General features: G+C 43.9%; 1 protein-coding gene across 7 annotated transcripts in view; it reads right to left on the bottom strand.

Moving 5' to 3' along the window:
* Positions 1–20,767, bottom strand: part of LOC100146242 (ATP-binding cassette sub-family D member 2) — a 59,161-nt gene that overhangs the window by 2,724 nt on the left and 35,670 nt on the right. Inside the window, exons 8-10 of one of the 7 annotated variants that reach the window (XM_070237020.1) lie at positions 13,457–13,599; positions 8,152–8,309; positions 712–4,063 (exon numbers count right to left, since the gene is read on the bottom strand). In XM_070237020.1, coding sequence (XP_070093121.1) covers positions 13,588–13,599 — 12 coding nt within the window. In that variant the 3' untranslated portion in view covers positions 712–4,063; positions 8,152–8,309; positions 13,457–13,587. The remainder of the gene's footprint in view (positions 1–711; positions 4,064–8,151; positions 8,310–13,456; positions 13,600–20,767) is intronic. The other 6 variants (XM_070237019.1, XM_070237016.1, XM_070237017.1 and 3 more) reach the window with 6 other exon arrangements.

The following is a 20,767-nucleotide window of genomic DNA, read 5'->3' on the forward strand; positions in this document are numbered from 1 at the left end:
CAATTCAGGGAAAAAAGAGGAATAAAATCTAACTCTGGGGGCCAGCCTAGTGGCATAGTGGTTAAGTTTGTGCACTCTCCTTCAGCAGCCTGGGGTTCACAGGTTCAGATCCCAGGAATGGACCTCCACATTGCTCACCAAGCCATACTGTGGCAGTGTCCCACATACAAAAAATGGAGGAAGACTGCCACAGATGTTAGCTCAGCGACAGTCTTCCTCAAGCAAAAAAGAGGAAGACTGGCAACAGATGTTAGCTCAGAGCTAGTCGTCCTCACAAAAAAAAAGAAAGAAAGAAAAGAAAAGGAAAAATCTGATTCTGGTGTGGGCGTATAAACTCGTCATCCTGGTGAACGGATGGATGGGTGGCTATTTACCAACCAGATGAGGAGGCTGAGTCCTCCAGTGAGGCTTCGGGTGTGTTCTCCTGGGTGTTCCTGGACAAACTGCACTCCATTGCTCACGACCATCCTTACACGGGCCAGGCTCTATGCCAGGCACTGGTTAATTAGAATGGAAGACAAGAGGGGCCTTGCCCTCAAGGAGATGGCACTGGAGTGGGCACCACCAGAGTCTTAGTTTTAGTTACATGCTTACTGTGTGCCAAGCACCATGCCAAGCGCTATACACACAATTTCTCTGGGAATACTAATGACACCCCCATTGAACAGACATGATCATCTTGTCTTTACAGATAAGAAAACTGAGACTCACAGAGGTTAAGTGACCTGATGAAGGACAGACAGCCAGTCAGCGGCAGAAGCAGGTTTCGACCCTGTGTGGCCTAATCTCGGAGCTTCTGTACTTCCTCCTGCAGAAGCTGGACACCTAAACAGACAATTCCACAACATCCATTATCCTACAGCAGGGAGAGCTGAAGCAGGGGCTCTGGGGGCAGGGGACTTGTGAGGGTGGTGGGCTATTTAGAGTACTCTAGAACTGATTAGGACACATGACTCATGGTTGGGACCTGAGCAAAGCCCAGCTTCTGAACCCAGTGGAGCACTTTGCTAAACATCCCACTTTAGAGCACTCGGGACTGTCTTGGAGGGAAATAAAACCACCAACCAGGCTTTCCTTCCAGAGATCCCCGTGGCTAACTGCCTCACCTCTTTCAAATCTGCTTTCAAACATCATCTTCACAAGAAGCTACTCAACCACCTTATTTAAGCTGTACCCTGACCCCTCACCATCGCTCGGATCTCTTTCCCTGCCCTCCTATTTCTCTGTTGCACTGTTTTCACCTTCCAACCTATGGTACTATGTAACTCACTTATTCACTACGTTTACTGCTTATTCTTATTGTTTACTACTCGAATCCTTTCTTTAGAACATAATGTCAACGACAGGAGGAACTGGTGTCTGTTTTGTTCACCACCAGATCCCAAGTCCCTAGAAGAGTGCCGTGTATACAGCAGGTGCCAATAATATTTGTTAAATTAATAAACGAGTGAAGGAGTGTTGAAAAACAGACTGCGGATGTAAGACTGGGCTGAATGAGTTTGGCAGCCCTTCCCAGCCCTGGCGTTCGTCTCCCACATACAGGAAAAGCATCCTTCCATTTGGGATTCAGGGACACTGGAAGCAAGTTCTCACCCGTCTAGATACATGACTGAGGTCTCACCGGGATTGTGCTTTCGAATGTGGATGAGACCTTCATGTTCAGTAAACTCTCATCCTTGGTCTCCCGTGCTTGTCTTCATTCTAGTCTTGTGCTCTCGTGACATGGGCAGTTAAAGAAGAGAATTTAGGGGTTGCCCTTTGACTGAGTGGTTAAGTTCATGTGCTCTGCCTTGGCAGCCCAGGGCTTCACCGGTTCAGATCCTGGGTGCGAACATAGCCCTGCTCATCAAGCCATGCTGAGGTGGCGTCGCACATGCCACAACAAGGGCTCAAACTAAAACATACAACTACGTACTGGGGGGCTTTGGGGAGAAGAAGGAAATAAATAAGTAAAAGAAGAAGACGAGAATTTAGTGCACACAGCAAAATCCCCCACATCTCAATGGCAGGCAGAACAAACTCTGTGATTTGAGTATTTTTGTGAAAATTCATAGGAGTGTCTTTGTGTCTGAATTAATATAATCTTAAAATTTACAAGAATCCAGTTTCCTTTTTATAAGGTTTCTATAACACATGTGTCAAGTGTCTAGTTTTGAAAGGACCTCCTAATTATTTCACTTACAACTTCCTCTGGGTTAATTATGGGAGTCTAAGAGTTGGACGAGGGGACAAGAGTAATACAGTTCTTGACATGCCATCTGAATGCAGGCTGAATGCGGTCTGTAACAAAGCCTTCCGGTTTTCCTTTTACTTATTATGTTGTCTTGTCCCCTTATCAGGGTGAGGAACACTCCACTTCTTTACAGGTTCAAACTGAATTCCAAATTCTGTCTGGAGCACATTTGGGTTTCTACCAGGCCCACTTTCTATTTCAATCCGAGGGGTGGGAGAGATGGAGGGTACCAAAATTTATTCCTGTGTGCTCAAATGTGATCAAACCTCGAGCTCTCACTTGACAGTTAATGTCAAAGAACAACTTTAGCGTCGTCTCTTTCGGTATTCATTCCTTGTTAACGCACATCCCTCTGGTTTCCAAAGCCAGAAAAATCTGCGGTTCATTCTAGATTATTCCCCCTGCCCTAACCCCTTCCCTGGCTATCATTTTGTCCTCAAGTTCTGCCAGTTTACATCTAAATATTTCTTGAATCCGTCCATTTCTCTCCATCCTCACTATGGCTGCCTCGATTATGGCTGCCACCACTGTTCTGCTGCTAAGGTCCAAAATCTTGAATGAGGCCTGTAAATAGGGTGACCAATTCATCCAGGTTTGCCTGGGACTGTCCCAGTGTTAAATCTGAAAGTCTTACACGCCAGGACCCTCCCCCTGGTCCTGGCCAAACTGACACTGTTGGCACCCTCCCTGTAAGTCTTGGCAACTCTCTGCTTCCTCTGTTCACTGCAGCCCCACTCACCTTCTTCCAGTGACTTGGACTTTCTTACCTCAAGACCTTCACACGGGCTGGTTCTCTCCCTGGATTGCTTCTGCAGTCACTCTTTGTCTGGTTAACTCATCCTCCTCTCCCAGATGCTGGCTGAAATGCCACATCTTCAGATAGCCTTTCACGACCCAGCACCCAATCCCAAGTTAATTTCTGACCTTGCTCCAGCCTCTCGCTGTATTCTTTACTTTGCCTTCACATATCACAATTAGTGGATTATATTTTGTCTGTGTAGTTACATGTTTAAAGAAGCACTTTCTTCGTTAAAATTCAGCTCCTCAAAGGCAGACAACGTGTCTGTCTATACAGCTGTTTGTCCCCAACACCTTGCCCAGGACCTGGGAAGTATCGAGCCCTCTATAAATACACTTTCAATACATTTACTTTGTACATGTTTTCCTTTTCCCCTGATTAAACTTACAAGACCTCTTTCTATCCTCCCTCCATCCCTTCTTGCCTTTCTGGTCTCTTGCTGTCTCTCCTTTCTTGCTCTTTCTTTCTTTTCAAGAAACAACTCTTGGAATTAAGTGTTAATGCTACTGTTTTTATGATTTCTTGAACCAATATTTTCTGCTTTTATCAGTATTATTTCCTTCATCTAATTTTCTTAGGTATATTCTTTATTTTACTTTTTGAGCTCTCAGGCCCATTTGCCAGCTTTCTCTTCCTCCCACCTGCTTTAGCTAGACTGAGCCTGCACTTTTCCTCAAGAGACAGAGCTGTGTCACTTCGTCACTCTTTTGTCACCCGTTGTTTTCTCTGTGGGATATGCCCTTCGTTTACTAATCTAACAAATATTTAATGGCTACCTCCCCACCTTGTCTACTGAACTAATAATTCTTTAAGATCCAGCTCAGCTGTTCCTTGACTGTAACCCTTTCCTGCCTCCACCCCCACTGAGTTCATCCGCTGCTCTGTGCCACACCCGTACCTGGAGTGGACATCCGTTATAGTACTTACGTTGCGTTGTAACACTTTATTCATACTCCATCTTTCCCACTGAGCTCTGAGCTCCAGGATGACAGTGTCCGACCTCTGTGTCTATTTTGGAGGAGGCTGAGATTCTGGAGGAAAGGGACACACATAATTAGCATGGCTCTCTCTACAGCTTCATCCTCCTAAGAACTAAACAGACCTTCTAAAAAAAATACATAGAATAAGTCAACAGGAAAATAAGCAAGGAGATGAAGAGACAGAAAAAAATACTGAGTCAGGGACCATGTACATTTTCAACTTGATTAGATAATACCAAGGGAAATTTCTTTATTGGAGGAAAGAAGAAAAACAAGAGAGGGGCAAATACAAAAATGAATTTGATGTAGATAAGAGAGATTTTGAGAAAACTCACACTGATGGACTTGGTCCCCACAAAACATGATTTTGCCGAGTTTGGCAGTGGGGATGGAATACGGACCTTGATCAGAGTGGAACAGGTTTGGAGTACTTTAAGAATATGTTGTGGTCAACCAGTGAAGGATTGAGGACATCAGAACCATCAAAGGGCCAACTAGATAAAGAGCAAATAACTCTTGTGATTTTATTCGGTGCGGCCTCACATTCTAGATATTGAAGGGGGTCATGAGTGGCATGGCTGAGGATGGGAAGGCAGGGGTCATGGAAGTTCACAGAGGCAAGGGCATCAGGGATGCTCACGAGAACCAGCAAAGTGGCTAACCTTGGGGTGAAATAAGCAAGGCCAGAGAGGTGTGAGCACGGAGATCCTGAGCTAGACAGACAATAGGTTCCAGGGGAAAACAGAGCTGAAGAGGTGGAAGGAGAAGTCACTGTGATCAGTCGTGAGGATTTCAGAATTCACACTAGGTTTAGGGTAGGTCCACATCAGGGTTTCATCCTCTCGCTGGCCAATGACATGCTTTCATGCCATTTGATGGAAATGAAATACAAACTATGAGATAGTAAAAGAAGAAAACCGGCTAAAGAGTTTTTCAGTCCCTGCAGTGTCTATCAAATCCAATGCCAAGTACTATTCAGGTCTTATAACCTCCCTTGTTCCTGTGTTCTGGCTCCAGTCAGGACACCCCTGGGCCCAGAGCTCCTGAGGTTCATCTGGTGATGGGGCAGGTGTCAGAGCGACTGTCCTAGCTTTCACGGGAGCCTTTGTTCAGGGGCAGCAGGGAGAGAGGGGCCCCTCCTCTTTAATGGTGCTATCAGAACATAGGCTTCTTTGATCTTGTCTGGAATACTGATGGATAAAACTCTCTATGCATTTTATAGGAATATAAAACACAAACAAGAATGATTTTTAAACACATGAAGCTTTAAGCTACAGATTTGCAGACACATTTTCCCCTTCCTTATTGCCTATCTCTAGCCTTTCTGGGAGGAAACACACATCTTGGTGTTGCTTTCTTTAAAACAAGAGAAAGGAGTCAAAACAGTTAATCTCACATGCTTCCCATGATAGGGAAAAGGCAGCACACGCTGCTGTAGGGGAGACCTTGGGAGCAGAGCCAAAGTAGAGGATTTTCCCAATGGGTCCCCATAATGATGCTCTTGGAGGAGGAGAGACTCAGAGTCACCCAAAGGTCCAAGGCGAGGCCAGGCCCATGAAGGATTCAAGTGGATGGAAGTCATGGTCACATCCCGTGAGGAGCCCAAGGAATCATAGCCAGAAGATAAGGGGTGGAGGTGGCCCTGAGGTTAATGACAGGAGAAGACATAAGAAGGATAAACGTACAGGGGCCTACGGTCAAGGTTGGAAACTTCAGCAACTAAGATGGTGGTGTCATAAACAGAAAAGAAAGATGCAGAGAGAAAAGCAAACCTGCACTGGAAATAAGGAATCGGCGGAACTAGTCTGCCTGAGACTATCAGGACACGGCTTCTTCAACTGCGGGTGCGAGAAGCTGGGAAAATCAGAGAGGGGATCACAACCCTGATCACCTTCAAATTCCAATTTAACAGAACCCAAGCTCCATCTTCTTCCTAAGACAGCACATCAGTGCCTCTGTATCCTTAATTGTGCATCTGGAAAATAGATTCTAAAGCAGCCATTGTGGTGGCTGACATGGAGGGCCTACAGTAATCATGTGACAGCTGTGAGAGCTTTGGTCTTGCAGACCCTCAAACACCTGCCATGTCTTTCCCCCACCTCTGCCCTTCTGTTGGGCAACATTCACAGTTGGAAAGATTTAAATCCCTTCATGTGAGTTACTGCACACATGCCAAGTAGATGCTCAGTGGTCACCTCGTTCACTCACCATCTGCCAACTTTGTAGGATGTGTGAGTTGAGTTCATGCCTCAAGAAAATGTCACAATTGTTAAATCTCAAGAGTCGCCTCCAGATAATCTAAATTTTAAGTATTGAATGTGTAAGTGACACAGGACTGGTGTTTAAAAACATTTGCATAGGAACTCAATTCGAAACCATCCTGTGGGGCTCAGGCCATTGAGTCAATGTCTCCAGAAGCTCTGGCTCTTCAAACATGAATTCCTCCTGTTTCATTAGTTTGTGCTATTGCTGTGGCTCCCAAGGGGTTACCTTTGGGACAAGAGACTTAACCATGGCATTGAGCTTTCAACTGTGTAGGAAATAAACTCAGAAACACCCATCCTTAACCAAATTTGTTTCACTTCAGGGAAAGAACAGATATGGGGTTCTTAAAAATTAACGAGCGGCATTGATATTGAATTTTAGATTAAATGATTTTACTAAAGCCTCTAAAAAATACCCCTTTTTAGCAGGTCAAAGAGCTCTGCTTCAGAAATGACAGCACAGCCTCCCGGTGAACTGCTTGTGTGCAGTGTCTCTTTTTCTTCTTCCCCTTCCACCTCCTAGAGAAGCTCTTCAGGAGCCTCAGACGGGGGGCTGCTGTGCGGCCAGTTCTAGGGGGACTATTCACATCCGAGTCCATTCACGTGAGTCTCCATCACTATTAGAGGTGCAGGGGTCAGAGAGAAAACTTGTCCTCGCTGTGTAAAAACACAGACAAACCTCTTAAAGAAAGCTTTCTCAGTGTCTTAGGTCAGGCTTCCCAGAAGCAGGGCCTGAGACAGTGATTCTGGTGAAAAGGATTTATCGGAGGAGGGCTCTCTGGAGGGGGTGCAGTGTGAGGGAAGCAGCAGACAGGAGAAGAAAACTAAGCAAAGGGGCTGTCTCAGCTGGAGACTAACTTCTCCCTCGTATCCCAGAAGGCTCTGGTCCACCTTGAGGCCAGGCTTCCGGCTTTTTGTGCCCCAGTCAATCATTGGCCACTGACTGTCCTCTGCGGCCAGGAGTAACCTACCAGGCAAGGCAGCTCCATTTGAGCAATGAATACTCACAGCAACTGAGGAAAGAGTGTGCCACCAGTGAAGGGGACCCGGGCAGGGCACCAGCAGCATCCACTAGACTTGGGGAAGGAAGGGAAGATCAGAAAAGCAGAGACGGCCTCTCCGAGCAAGCAGCATATAAGCTGAGTCCAGAAGGATAAGTAAGAGCCAGGGTAAGTAAGAGACTTGGAGGAAAAAAGCACGGAGAATGGTGAAGGGAACAGCACTCGCAATGGCCCTGGGGTAGAAAAGAGAATATGGACCTCCTTTCCTCTTCATCCAAGGTGCTCTGGCCTCTGATTCTGGGTTGGAGGGAAGTGTGTAGTGGTATTCCTGTAAGGCAAATGCAGGGCAGGCAAAGAGTTTTGTAATTTGGGCTTCTGCAAAGGACCCAACAGATTTGTGGAAGAAAACATTATGAGTAAGCACTGGGCCCTGAAGATTGCTGGTCTCACCTTTCACGTGCTCTCATCTCTGTACAAAAGTATATTTATCTGTTTTAGGGAGATAAGTGAAGATTTCTTGCCTGGAAACTTTACAAACGTCCAGGAAGGCCAAGCTCTTGGTCTGCAAGGGTGTAGCGTCTCCTGTTCTCAAAAGGGTAACATGGGCCATCCCTCCCAGGTATGACATCCTATGTGCCATCTAATGATTTGTGGCACCCAAAACTCAATGAAGATAGAACATAGACAGACAGATAGATGGAAGACCAGGGTGTTCAAATACAGTTTTCTGGCATATGAATTCTGAGACATCAAAACCTCCCTAGGAAAGGAAACTCCTGAAGTGTCTAATGAAGTGGAAGGCACTGGGAAGAACCGACCCTGTGTCCCCTCAGTGTCCCAGCAGGGGGTGTTTGGATGAGCGTATTCAACTCACCAGGAACCGAGCAAGGCAAGTGGCTGCAAAGGGGCAACTGGTAGGTGAGAAGGGCCTCCATTTTGTTTGCAGATAAAAGCTTCCCAGGACATATTTCTTGGATAGTGAATAAAGAGCCCATTGAGGGCTGGCCTCTCACCAGCCACTGTAAAGACAAGCTGAGAAGAGAAGAAACAGAGAAAAAGATAGGATAACAAAGGGGGATAGATCGATTTATGGGCTTAGAGCTCCAAATTTAAACATGAGATATGAGAATTTCAACTAAAGATGGTGATTTGGAGACTAACATATACGAAGGTCCTTAAAAATGCCCCCCAAAACCATCTTGTATTTTAAAAAGAATGAATCCGTGGTAATGCTAGTAAACTGGAATGGCAGTCAGCTGGAGGACATCTTGAAGAAATCCGAGAAGACAGAAAGCAGATAGATCTGACTGATGAAAACAGATCACAGAAAGATGTAGACCAAAACGCTGGAGAAAAGAGGGACCCTTCCCACAGGGGTCCTTTGAGAGCTCCAAGCTCCTAGTCCACAAACATCAAGGACAGAGATGAGACAGGGCACAAGCATGAAGGTAACTGAAATTAATCACAGGCCAAGTCCTCCCCCAAGGTCTGTTTCCTGACTTCACATCTTTCCCCTCTCTCTCTCCTTTGCTCACCAACTCCAGCTTCATTGACCTTCTTTATGTCCTTTTAACACGTGAAGTATCTCCCCAGCTCACTGCCTGTTCACTTGCTGTTTCCTGTCTGGAACAGTCTACCTCCAGACTTTCACATGGTTGGCTTTTCCCTGTCATTCAGGTCTTGGCTCAAACTTTAGCTGCTCAAAGCATTCTTCTCTGATCACAGTATCTAAATGAGATCCCAACCCCAGCCAGTCACATCACCCTGCTTGCTTTCCTTCAGAGCATGTGTGAATCTCTGAAGTTGTCTGACTCATTTATTTCTTTGTTTCTCGTCACCTGAGGACAGAGGCCTTATCTACTTTGTTTATCAGAGTATCTACAGTAGCTGGAACATCAATACAATGCGGTGTTTGTATCAGATAGCTCTTGCTGGGTGATAAACTACCCCAAAACTTAGTGGTCTCAAACAACAACTGCTTATTTAGTTCATGATTTAGATCAGTTAGGCAGTTCTTATCTGCGTGAACTCAGCACAACTCTCCCAGGCTCTGTATCCCAGGCATCCATGGTCAGCTGTAGATTGGCTGCTGGTTGGATAATCTAGGGAAGTCTTTGTCACATGCTATGTGTCTGGCAGGCTGTTGGTCAGAGCAACAGAAGCAAATGGGCCACATGTCTCTTGTCATCCTCTTGGGCTTCTTCACAGGAGTGTTACTTTTTTTTTTTTGAGGAAGATTAGCCCTAACTGCTGCCAATCCTCCTCTTTTTGCTGAGGAAGACTGGCCCTGAGCTAACATCCGTGCCCAGCTTCCTCTACTTTATATGTGGGACGACTACCACAGCATGGCTTGCCAAGCAGTGCCATGTCCGCACCTGGGATCCGAATCGGCGAACCCTGGGCCACCAAAGCGGAACGTACACACTTAACTGCTGAGCCACCGGGCTGGCCCCCAGGACTGTTACTTCTGATAGCTCAGAATTCATATGGAAAAAAATGTATTTTTAACTTTCCTGTCTTTTACTTATTTTGGGTTTCTTTTGAGCAAGATTATCCCTATGCTAACATCAGCCACCAATCCTCCTTTTCTTGCTGAGGAAGACTGGCCCTGAGCTAACATACATGCCCATCTTCCTCCACTTTATATATGGGATGCCTGCCATAGCATGGCTTGATAAGCAGTGCGTAGGTCCACCCCCAGGATCCAAACTGGCAAACCCAGGCCACTGATGTGGAGTGCACGAACTTAACAGCTATGCCGCCAAGCTGGCCCCTTACCTATCTTCTTTATAAGGGCAGCAAGAGACAGCAAGTCCAGTGTGCAAGCGGTTTTCAAGTCTCTCCTTCAGGTCACTGTTCTAGAATCCCAATGAACAAACTAAGCCACAGGGCCAAGCCAGATTCAAGGAGATGGAGAAACAAATGCCACCTCTTGCTAGGAGGGGCTCCAAAGTCACATTGCAGAGGGGCATGGACACAGGATAGACAGAATTTTCAGCCATTTTGGCACTCTTATCATACTGCTCAATATATGTGTGTGTATATATGTGTGTGTGTGTGTGTGTGTATATATATCTATATATATATATGTATGTATGTATATATGATGAATATTTTTGATTTAAAAGACTGCATCTGGGAAAGCTGGGCTAGTTGGACCACATCTCTCTTCCCTGCCCTCCTCCCAAATATATACAGCAGACAGCAGAGGCTTTTGGCCCCCACATAAAAATCCAAGCTGTGCAGGCTAAAGAAAGTGACCTGCTTACATGCAGATGCCTCATCATTTGAGTGTAGGACCATGAATGGGAAGCAAAGCAGAGTTTAAGGAAACTCTGGAACATCCAGCAGGCACCTTAATGAAAAAGGAGAGGCAACACAGCTTTTCTCAAGAAGGAACACATCAAGATAATTCACTGCTCAAGTCAAGTCCTCCCTTTTTTGACTTGCTCTCCACAGCCGCTGACCCCCACAACTCTGAACTGTCATTTTCCAGTTATGACACCAGACCCACCAGTACAGGCTCATCCAGGGAGCAGTTTCTTGGCAGAGAGATCTACACAAATCCAAATGGAACTCCCACCGCTTAACAGCCTAGATCTTTATTCACAAACAAGAACTAACAGCCAAGGGTCAACAAATGTGAAGAGAAAAAATCACATACGTGACTCACATTAAGATTAACAAGTAAAATAATTGTGTTTTTAGGAAATAAAGATCATTCAGGAAACAAAACAATGTTAAAAGAGTAAGAAATGACTCTAATGAGATAGGAAAGATGGCACATACAAAAGTAAGAACAGACTGCTGCTGCAAAAAAGGAGTAATCAGAGGATGAAAACGAGTGTCTGGGAATTAAAAATATGTTTGACACTAAAACAATTCAGTGGACAGACTGACTAAGAGAATGGGGATGGTTAACAACATGTCAGTGATCTGGTGATAAAGTCAGTGGAATCTTGCAGACCAGAGCCAAAGGCAGAATGATGGCACGTAGGAGAGAAATGTGAAGCAGCATACATGTCTGCCCTTTCTTTTATCGGGGTTCTGGAGGCAGAGAACAGAGGTAATAAAAGGGAGGAAAAATTCAGTAGAAGATAATTTCCGTGAGACAAAGGCTACAGGGGTTTCTGAAGGCCCCCTCCTTTTTTTTTAAGGAAGATTAGCCCTGAGCTAACATCTGCTGCCAATCCTCCTCTTTTTGCTGAGGAAGGCTGGCCTTCAGCTAACATCCATGCCCATCTTCCTCTACTTTATATGTGTGATGCCTACCACAGCATGGCTTGCCATCGGTGCCATGTCTGCACGCAGGATCCAAATGGGTGCACCCCAGGCCACCGAAGTGGAACATGTGCCCTTAACCACTGTGCCACCAGGTCGGCCCAGAAGCCCCTTTTATACGGGCACTAATCCCATTCCTCAGGGCTCTGCCCTCATGACCTAATCACCTCCCAAAGGCCCTACCTCCTAATACCATCCCATTGGGCCTTAGGATTTAACAAAGGAATTTTGGGGAGACACAACAGTTAGGCCACAGCAACGGGGCCAAAGAAAATGGTGTCATGAACTTTGCTTTGGGCATCAGAAATACTAGAAAAAGGAGGTGCTATTTCTGTTCCACTGTGAAGGACAAATATCAATTCCCACTGAGAGGCAAGGCATTACAGGCAGAAGGAAGAGAATATGAGCAGAAGTAGAAAGGTCTGAAATTTCCTGACAGGTTTGGAGAAAGAGATCAATAGTTTAGTGTGGCAAGAGTCTGAGATCTATGGCAGGAAGTGAATACACATGAATCTGAAATGATAGGATTGTACCAGATTGTAAAGAGCTCACATGCTATTCTGAGAGGCTTTTCTACCTGACACTATACATAGTTGGGAACCCTTGGAGAATTTTATGCAGCAGAGCGACATATTCACAATCTACTTAGCTCAGAATCATGAATAGCAAGTGGGTACTTTCTGATGAGCCATTCCCCAGACTCACCTAGATGTAAAAACTCAAGAGTAGACAGAGAATTTCAATAGCACTAGGAACCAGAAATATTTCACCATTACCTGCTAGAAAACCGGAAGATCTTCCATGAGTTAAACCTTTAAAGCTTACAGTAGACTGGTGGAACCATTCATGGTAAAATATTTCAAGAAATGTCACAAACATAGACTTTCTTTCATCAGAGCGAAGGAATTCAAATTTCCCTCAGTATGGAAACTATTTAGTAGAGGATTCAGAGTCTTTAACACCCTCATCCAGCATCAGTCGTGAGCTGAAACGTGCACGTGGAAGGAAAGGAGCTGTGGGGCGGCCATGGTGAAGTTGTAGCTTTTAGCCACGAATGCAGAAACAGCCCATCCAGGAATGAGTTTTAAATACTGTACAAAGACAATAAGGTAGTGGTATCTCAATATCTCTTCTTAGACATCAGGTGATTATTTTAAAGAATGAGTGACTTTTTAAACTAGAAAGTTTCATGACACTTGGCTTAAACTAGATATCTGGCGGCCAGCCCCAGTGGCCTAGTGCTTAAAGTTTGGCACACTTTGCTTCGGTGGCCCAGGTTCGGTTCCCAGGTATGGACCTACACCACCCATCTGCCATGCTAATGGCAGCTCACATACACACCCACAAAAAACCAGTGACATCCATCATCATGGTGGAGTGAGCTCTTCCCTTAGACTCCCTCCCGAAGACACAATGCAAAGGACATTCATAAACCAACAGAGAACATTCAGACAACACAACAGACGTCTGAGAGACCCAGGCAGCCATACATTTGAAGGTGGAGATGCTGTACCCCCAGGAGGAAGTGGAAGGAGGTAAGGGGATCTCATCTTCCTCCTTGATGGTGATCTAGGGCACAGGACTGCATGTGGCTCTGTGAGGAGAGCGGGGAGGGGAAGCTCTCCGCAGGAATACCTTTACTCTTGGAGCTGCCTACAGCTGTGGGAAAGCCCCACACAGAGGAGGCCAAGGAATTGCAGGGGCATCTTTCTCAAGCAAGCACCCCAGGGGGGGAGACAGCAAGGGCAGAGCAGAATGCCCCCAGGATTCTGCATGCAAAACAAAGCACCTCTCCCTCCACCTGACACACCAGCTCAGCCAGAGGAAGGGACTCCTACCAGAGTGCATGCACATACATTTCTAAAGCAGCAGCAGTGAGTGGGCAATGGCAGACATACCCAGTCAGCATAGATTCCAAAGGACAGGCACAGATGCCAGGGATCGCAGTGGGCTCAGAATACACAGCTCTTGCCCCTCCCACTGGTAGCACGTAGAATCTGCGATCAGATACTTCCACTAAGGGGAAGCACTAATCCACCCCCTGAAATAGTACAAAAAGACACTTTAATACTCCAGACCAGAAGGAAAATGACAAGCACCCAGAAATCAATCTTGTCCTGAAGGCACAAAAATTTACAATCTAAATGAAAGACAATTCAAAATAGCTATCATTAAAAAACTCAATGAGTTACAAGAAAACTTGGGAAAGCAGTTCAATGAAATCAGGAACAAAATTTAATGAACAGACAGAATTCTTCACAAAAGAGACTGAAACTATAAATAAAAACCCATCAGAAATGTTGGAGATGAAAGACACAATGAATGAGATAAAGAAAAATCTGGAGTCCTTGAATAACAGGGCTGATTTATGGAACACAGAAGCAGCAGCTTGGAGGACAGAAATATAGAAATGCTTCAGAAGAAGGAGGTGGAAGTATGATAAAAAAGAAATGAAAAAATTCTCCCAGAATTATCTGACTCAATTAGGAAATGCAACAGAAGGATTATAGGTATGCCAGAGGAAGAAGGGAGGGAGAAAGGAACAGAAAGCTTGTTCAAAGAAATAATAGCTGAGAACTTCTCAAACCTGGGGAAGAAACTGGATTTACAAGTAAAAGAAGCTAACCGAGGGGCTGGCCCCATGGCCGAGTGGTTAAGTTCGCGCGCTCCGCTGCAGGTGGCCCAGTGTTTGGTTGGTTTGAATCTTGGGCGCGGACATGGCACAGCTCATCAAAACCACGATGAGGCGGTGTCCCACATGCCACAACTAGAAGGACCCACAACTAAGAATATACAACTATGTACTAGGGGGCTTTGGGGAGAAAAAGGAAAAAAATAAAATCTTAAAAAAAAAAAAAAGCAGCTAACCGAACTCCTAATTGTATCAATGTAAAAACACCTTCTCCAAGGCATATGTTAGTGAAACTGGCAAAAGTAAATGACAAAGAAAAAATATTAAGGGTAGCAAGGCAGGAGAAAATAACCTACAAAGGAACCCCTAGCAGGCTTTCACCGAATTTCCCAGCAGAAACCTTACAGGCTACGAGAGAACAGAACAATATCCTCAAAATTCTGAAAAACAGAAACTTTCAGCCAAGAAGACTCTATCCATCGAAATTATCCTTCAGATATGATGGAGAAATAAAAACTTTCCCAGATAAACAAAAGCAGAGGGATTCATTGCCACAAGACTCCCTCATACAAGAAATGATCAAGAAGGCCCTCATATCAGAAAGAAAAAGAAAGGGTTTAAAAAGCCTTGAGCAAAGAGATAAATAGGCAGATAAAATCAGAAAACTGCAGTTCTCTATCAGGACAGGATAGCAACCAATTATAATATTGAAGATAAAGGAAAGGAACACCTCAAAAATAACTGTAATCTCATCATTTTAATCACAAACTCACATCAGAAAACGGAAGTTACAACAAAAGCAACTTAGAAGGGGATGAAGAAAGGAATGGAACCTGCTTTAGACTAAGGAAAGAAGAGGCCATCAGGAAATGGAGATTTTTTAGATAAACCTCATGGCGACCACTAAACAAACAATCAGAACAGAGACACAAAGGATACATACGGAGAAAATCATCCTAGAGAACTACCAAACTAAACTGGTAGTCTGAAATACAAAGGACAAGAAACAAGGGAAATACAGAACGACCAGAAAACAAGTGATAAAATGGCAGCAGTAAGCCCTCATAGATCAATCATCACTCTAAATGTAAATGGATTGAATTCTCCAATCAAAAGAGAGAGAGTGTAGGCCCGGGCCAGTGGCTCAGCAGTTAAATGCACATGTTCTGCTTTGGCGGTCCAGGGTTCGCCAGTTAGGATCCCAGGTGTGGACATGGCACAGCTTGGCAAGCCATGCTGTGGTAGGTGTCCCACATATAAAGCAGAGGAAGATGGGCACGGATGTTAGCTCAGGGCCAGTCTTCCTCAGCAAAAAGAGGAGGATTGGCAGCAGATGTTAGCTCAGGGTTAATCTTCCTCAAAAAAAAAAAAAGAGAGAGAGAGAGTGGTGGGATGGATTAAAAAATAAGACCCAACATTATGTTGCCTCCAGAAAACAGATCTCAGCTCTAAAGACAAACAAAGGCTCAGAGTGAACTGATGGAAGATGAGACTCCAAGCTAATGGCAAACAAAAGAAGCAGGTGTTGCCGTCCTTAGACAAAACCGACTTCAAGATTAAACAAGCAATGGAGTGACATCAGCATCATGGTGGAGTGAGCTTGCCCAGCACTCTCTCCCCTCCAAGATACAATAAAAAGGAGCAACCCTATTCCAAAAGAAAATCCCCTAAAAGCACAAAAATCCTCGGAGAGTCACGGCAGCCACACGACAGAGGGTGGAGAGTCTGGAGCCCTGCCTCAGAGGAGCTGGCACAGGGTAAGAGAGAACTCTGCTCCCTCCCCTAAAGACCGTGGTCACTGCCAGGGAGGCTCCATGACAGAAGGAGTGGGGGAGGGGTTGCGCGTCTGTGGAATCACCCAGGACTCCCTAGGGCCCTTGCGGCCTAAAGGGAAGCCCTTTAACAGGGCAAAAGCTTTCACTCAGGGGTGACCTCATCAAGCCAAGACCACAGGAGACGAGATAGCAAGAGCTGATCGGGAAACCCTGGACTGCATGCAGGAAAAAGTGCCCTGCCCCTGACCCGCACTGCGCGGGGCCATCTCCGCTGAAGGTGGAGGGCTCAGAATACACGGCTCTCGACCCCCATCCATTGGCAACATGCTGTAACTGCAACAAAATACTATCACAATGGGAAAAAGACTCATCCTTCCAGCATCAGGCAATTCATCAAATCTCCAGACCAGAGAGAAAATAAGCACCCAGAATTCAGTCCTGAGGATGCAGAAATAAGTAAACTAAGCAACAATGAATTCAAAAGAGCTATTGTCAAAAAACTCAATGAGGTAAAAGAGAATACAGAGAAACAATTCAACGAGTTCAGGAGCTAGTCCACAAAACAGATTGACACTATAAAGAAGAATCAATCAGAAATATTAGAGATGAAAGACACAATGGAAGCTATAAAACAAAATACAGATTCCCTGAATGCTCGTGTGGACACCACAGAGGAGCGACATGTTGAAATGCTCCAGACAGAGGAGGAGAGAGAACTGAGACTAAAAAGAAATGAAGAAAGTCTCTGAGAAATATCCAACTCAATGAGAAAATACAACATAAGAATTATAGGTATTGAAGAAGGTGAAGATAAGGAGAATAGAGCAGAAAGCGTGCTCACAGAAATAACAGCAGACAACTTCCCAAATCTAGACAATGAGAGGGAAACCTGTCTGGAGGAAGCCTTCAGATCTCCTAGATGTGTCCAAGTAAAAAGACCTACTGCAAGGCATATAGTAGTAAAAGTGGCAAAAATGAATGACAAAGAAAGAATACTCAGGGCAGCAAGGCAGAAGAAAATACCCTACAAAGGAACCCCTATCAGATAAGCAGACTTCTCTGCAGAAACCTCACAAGCTAGAAGAGAATGGAATGACATATCCAAAATTTTAACAGATAAAAATCTTCAGCCAAGTATACTCTAGCCAGCAAAAACATCCTTCAGATATGAGGGAGAAATTAAAACTTTCCCAGACAAACAATGCTAAGGGACTTTGTAGCCATGAGACCCATCCTCCCACACCAAGAAATCCTCAAGAAGGCCCTCATACCTGAAAAAAATGACAAAGGGGAGAGGGGGGGTCACAAAACACAGAGTAAGGAGACCAACAGATAGACAGGATCAGAACAGGATAGCAAATATTCAACTACAGCATTAGGCTAAAGGGAAGGAATACATCAAAAACAAAGACAATCTTGTCACTTGAACCACAAACTCATGACACAAGTTGGAATAAGATATGAGAATAATAACTTAGGAGGCGAGGTGGAAAGGGACTGAATCAGTTTAGACCAAGGAAATAAGAGGTCATCAGAAAAGGGACTATGTTATGCACGAGATTCTGAATACAAACTTCAGGGCAGCCACTAAACTAAAAAGCAGAACAGAGACACAAAAAAGAAATAAGGAAAAAACAAAGACATACAGCATAAAAAACGGCATAATTCAATGGGTAGACCAAAACGCACAGGATGAGAAACAAAGGAAATGCAGGAAAACTGGAAAACGAGTGATATAATGACAGCATTAAGCCGTCATACATCAATAATCACCTTCAATGTAAATGGACTGAACTCTCCAATAAAAAGACACAGAGTGGCAAGATGGATTAAAGAACAAGATCCAATAATTTGTCGCCTCCACAAAACTCATCTCGGCTCCAATGACAAGTACAGGCTCAGAGTGAAGAAGTGGAAGACGAGACTCCAAGCTAACAGCAAACAAAAGAAAGCAGATGTCGCAATACTTACATCAGGCAAAGTAGACTTCAAGACAAGGCAGGTAAAGAGTACAAAGAGGGGCAGTATACAATGATCAAAGGGACATTCCATCAAGAAGAATAATAACACTTATAAATATCTATGCACCCAACACAGGAGCAGCAAAGTCCGTAAAGCAACTGTTAACAAACCTAAAAGAAGATATTAAAAATAACACAAGGGAGGATGGAAGACTTCCTAACACATTCTACAAGGCCAGCATCACTCTGATACCAAAGCCTGAAAGGGACAGCACAAAAAAGGGGAACTACAGGCTAATATGGCTGATGAACATAGATGCAAAAATTCTCAACAAAATTTTGGCAACCTGAATTCAGCAATACGTCAAAAGGATCATACATCATGATCAAGTGGGATTCATACCAGGGACACAGGGATGGTTCAACATCCGCAAAGCAATCAATGTGATACACCACATCAACAAATTGAAGAATAAAAACCACATGATCATCTCAATAGATGCAGAGAAAGCACTTGACAAGATCCAATAGCCATTTATGATAAAAACTATGAAAAAAAATAGGGATACAAGGAAATTACCTCAACATAATAAAGGCCATATATGACAAATCCACAGCCAATATCATACTCAATGGGCAAAAGCTGAGCGCCATCCCCCTGAGAACAGGAACGAGACAAGGATGCCCACTATCATCACTCTTATTCAACATAGTACTGGAGGTTTTGGCCAGAGCAATTAGGCAAGAGAAAAGAATAAATGGAATCCAAATAGGGAGTGAAGAAGTGAAACTCTCACTGTTTGCACATGACATGAGCTTGTATATAGAAAACCCCCCAAAATCCACTGGAAAACTAATACAAATAATTAACAACTACAGTAAATTTGCAGGGTACAGAGTCAACTTACAAAATTCAGTTGCTTTTCTATATTCCAACAACAAACTTACAGAAAGGGAACTCAAAAATATAATTCCATTTGCCAGCGTACCTAAAAAAATTAAGTACCTAGGAATAAATTTAACCAAGGAAGTGAAGGACTTATACAAAGAAAACTATAAGACATGAGTGAGAGAAATTGATAGTGACTTAAAGAGATGTTAAGAGACTCCTTGCTCATGGATTGGAAGAATAAACATAGGTAAAACGTCCATACTACACAAAGCAATCTACAGATTCAATGCAATCCCTATCAGCATCCCACTGACATTCTTGACGGAAACAGAGCAAGGGATACTAAAATTCATACGGGGCAAAGATCTCGAATTGCTAAGGCAATCCTAAGAAAAAAGAACAAAGCTGGAGGTATCACAATCCCTGACTTCAAAATGTACTACAAAGCCATAGTGACCAAAATGGCATGGTACTGGTACAAAAACTGGCACACAGATCAATGGAACAGAACTGAAAGCCCAGAAATAAAACCACACATCTATGGTCAGCTAATCTTTGACAAAGGTGCCAAGAACATACAATGGAGAAAAGACAGTCTCTTCACTACTATCTCATGACTACGTACTTAAGCAAAGAACTGGAAATCAATGATTCAGAGAGACTTATGTACCCCTATGTTCCTTGCAGCATTATTCACAACAACCAAGACACGGAAGCAAACCAAGTGCCCATCAACTGACAACTGGATAAAGATGTCATATACGTGCATACACACACACACATATATATATTTATACACACACACACACACACAATGCAATACTACGCAGCCATAAAAAAAGACAAACTTGTCCCATTCACAACAACGTGGCTGGAACTTGAGGGTGTTATGTTAAGTGAAATAAGCCAGACAGAGAAAGGCAAACACCATGTGATTTCACTCATCCGTGGAAGGTAAACACACGAACAAAGAGAACGGTTTACTGGTTACCAGAGGGGAAGATGGGAGGGAGCTGGGTACAGGGGTAAAGGGGCACACTGATATGGTGACGAACAAATTATAACGGACCACTGACATTTCACAATGTTATAAACCCTTTTGACCTCAATTAGAAAAAAAGAGGAAGATTGGCGTCGGATGTTAGCTCTTCATCAGCAGAAAGAAATAAAAATAAAAAAAATAAACTAGAAATGTGGCTCAAGGCTGTGCACATCACCGAGTTCTCCAACGTCAGAGCAGGAACAAGGAAAAGATCACACAGCAACCTGATAGGAACTAAGTAGAAATTACGTCTAACTAATAGGAAAAGGCTGTCCATTTCTCGCTCCTCCATGAATACGCCGACATGGAAATCAGAACATATATCTCAGCCATATGTCTTTGTCTTATTTTTCTTCAAGACTGTACAGCATGAACATAGAAATGTTCAGCTGAAGAGTCCTTGAAAGACTTCTATTTGAGGAAACAGAACTATATTTTAGAAAGTTTCTGCTGTGTTTGTGTTCTCAGGAAAATTCAGGAAACTGTTTGCTCTATGAAGCAAGAAACGAAAACTTGTATAAGTTGAGGGACTGAGATGTAAAGGGACAGGGTGGCAAGGGAGAAATAGACAAAAAGATAAAGAGGAAGTATTTGGGAAAGAATAAAATTTCCCTTGAGATTACATGCAGCTTAGAAACAATCAAGATCAGTTTTTACATCACTGGGAATTGAATCAATGATGTTGAAGCCATTCTTGAGAAACTCTCTCAGAAAGAAGGAGATAAAGGAAAAGAGAGAAAATAAGAAGAAGATTCCAGAGATGGAAAAAGATTTTCAATAGAAGAATGATTGGCATGTCTGAGGGAGAGAGCAGAGCAGATGAGAAAAATAATCTTTAAACACATCTCAGAAAAAACTTTCTGCAACTCAAGGAGGGCCCCGATCATCAAAAGGAACACATCAGATA

Source organism: Equus caballus, chromosome 16 (assembly GCF_041296265.1).
Source record: "Equus caballus isolate H_3958 breed thoroughbred chromosome 16, TB-T2T, whole genome shotgun sequence".
NCBI classification, from domain to species: Eukaryota; Metazoa; Chordata; class Mammalia; order Perissodactyla; family Equidae; genus Equus; species Equus caballus.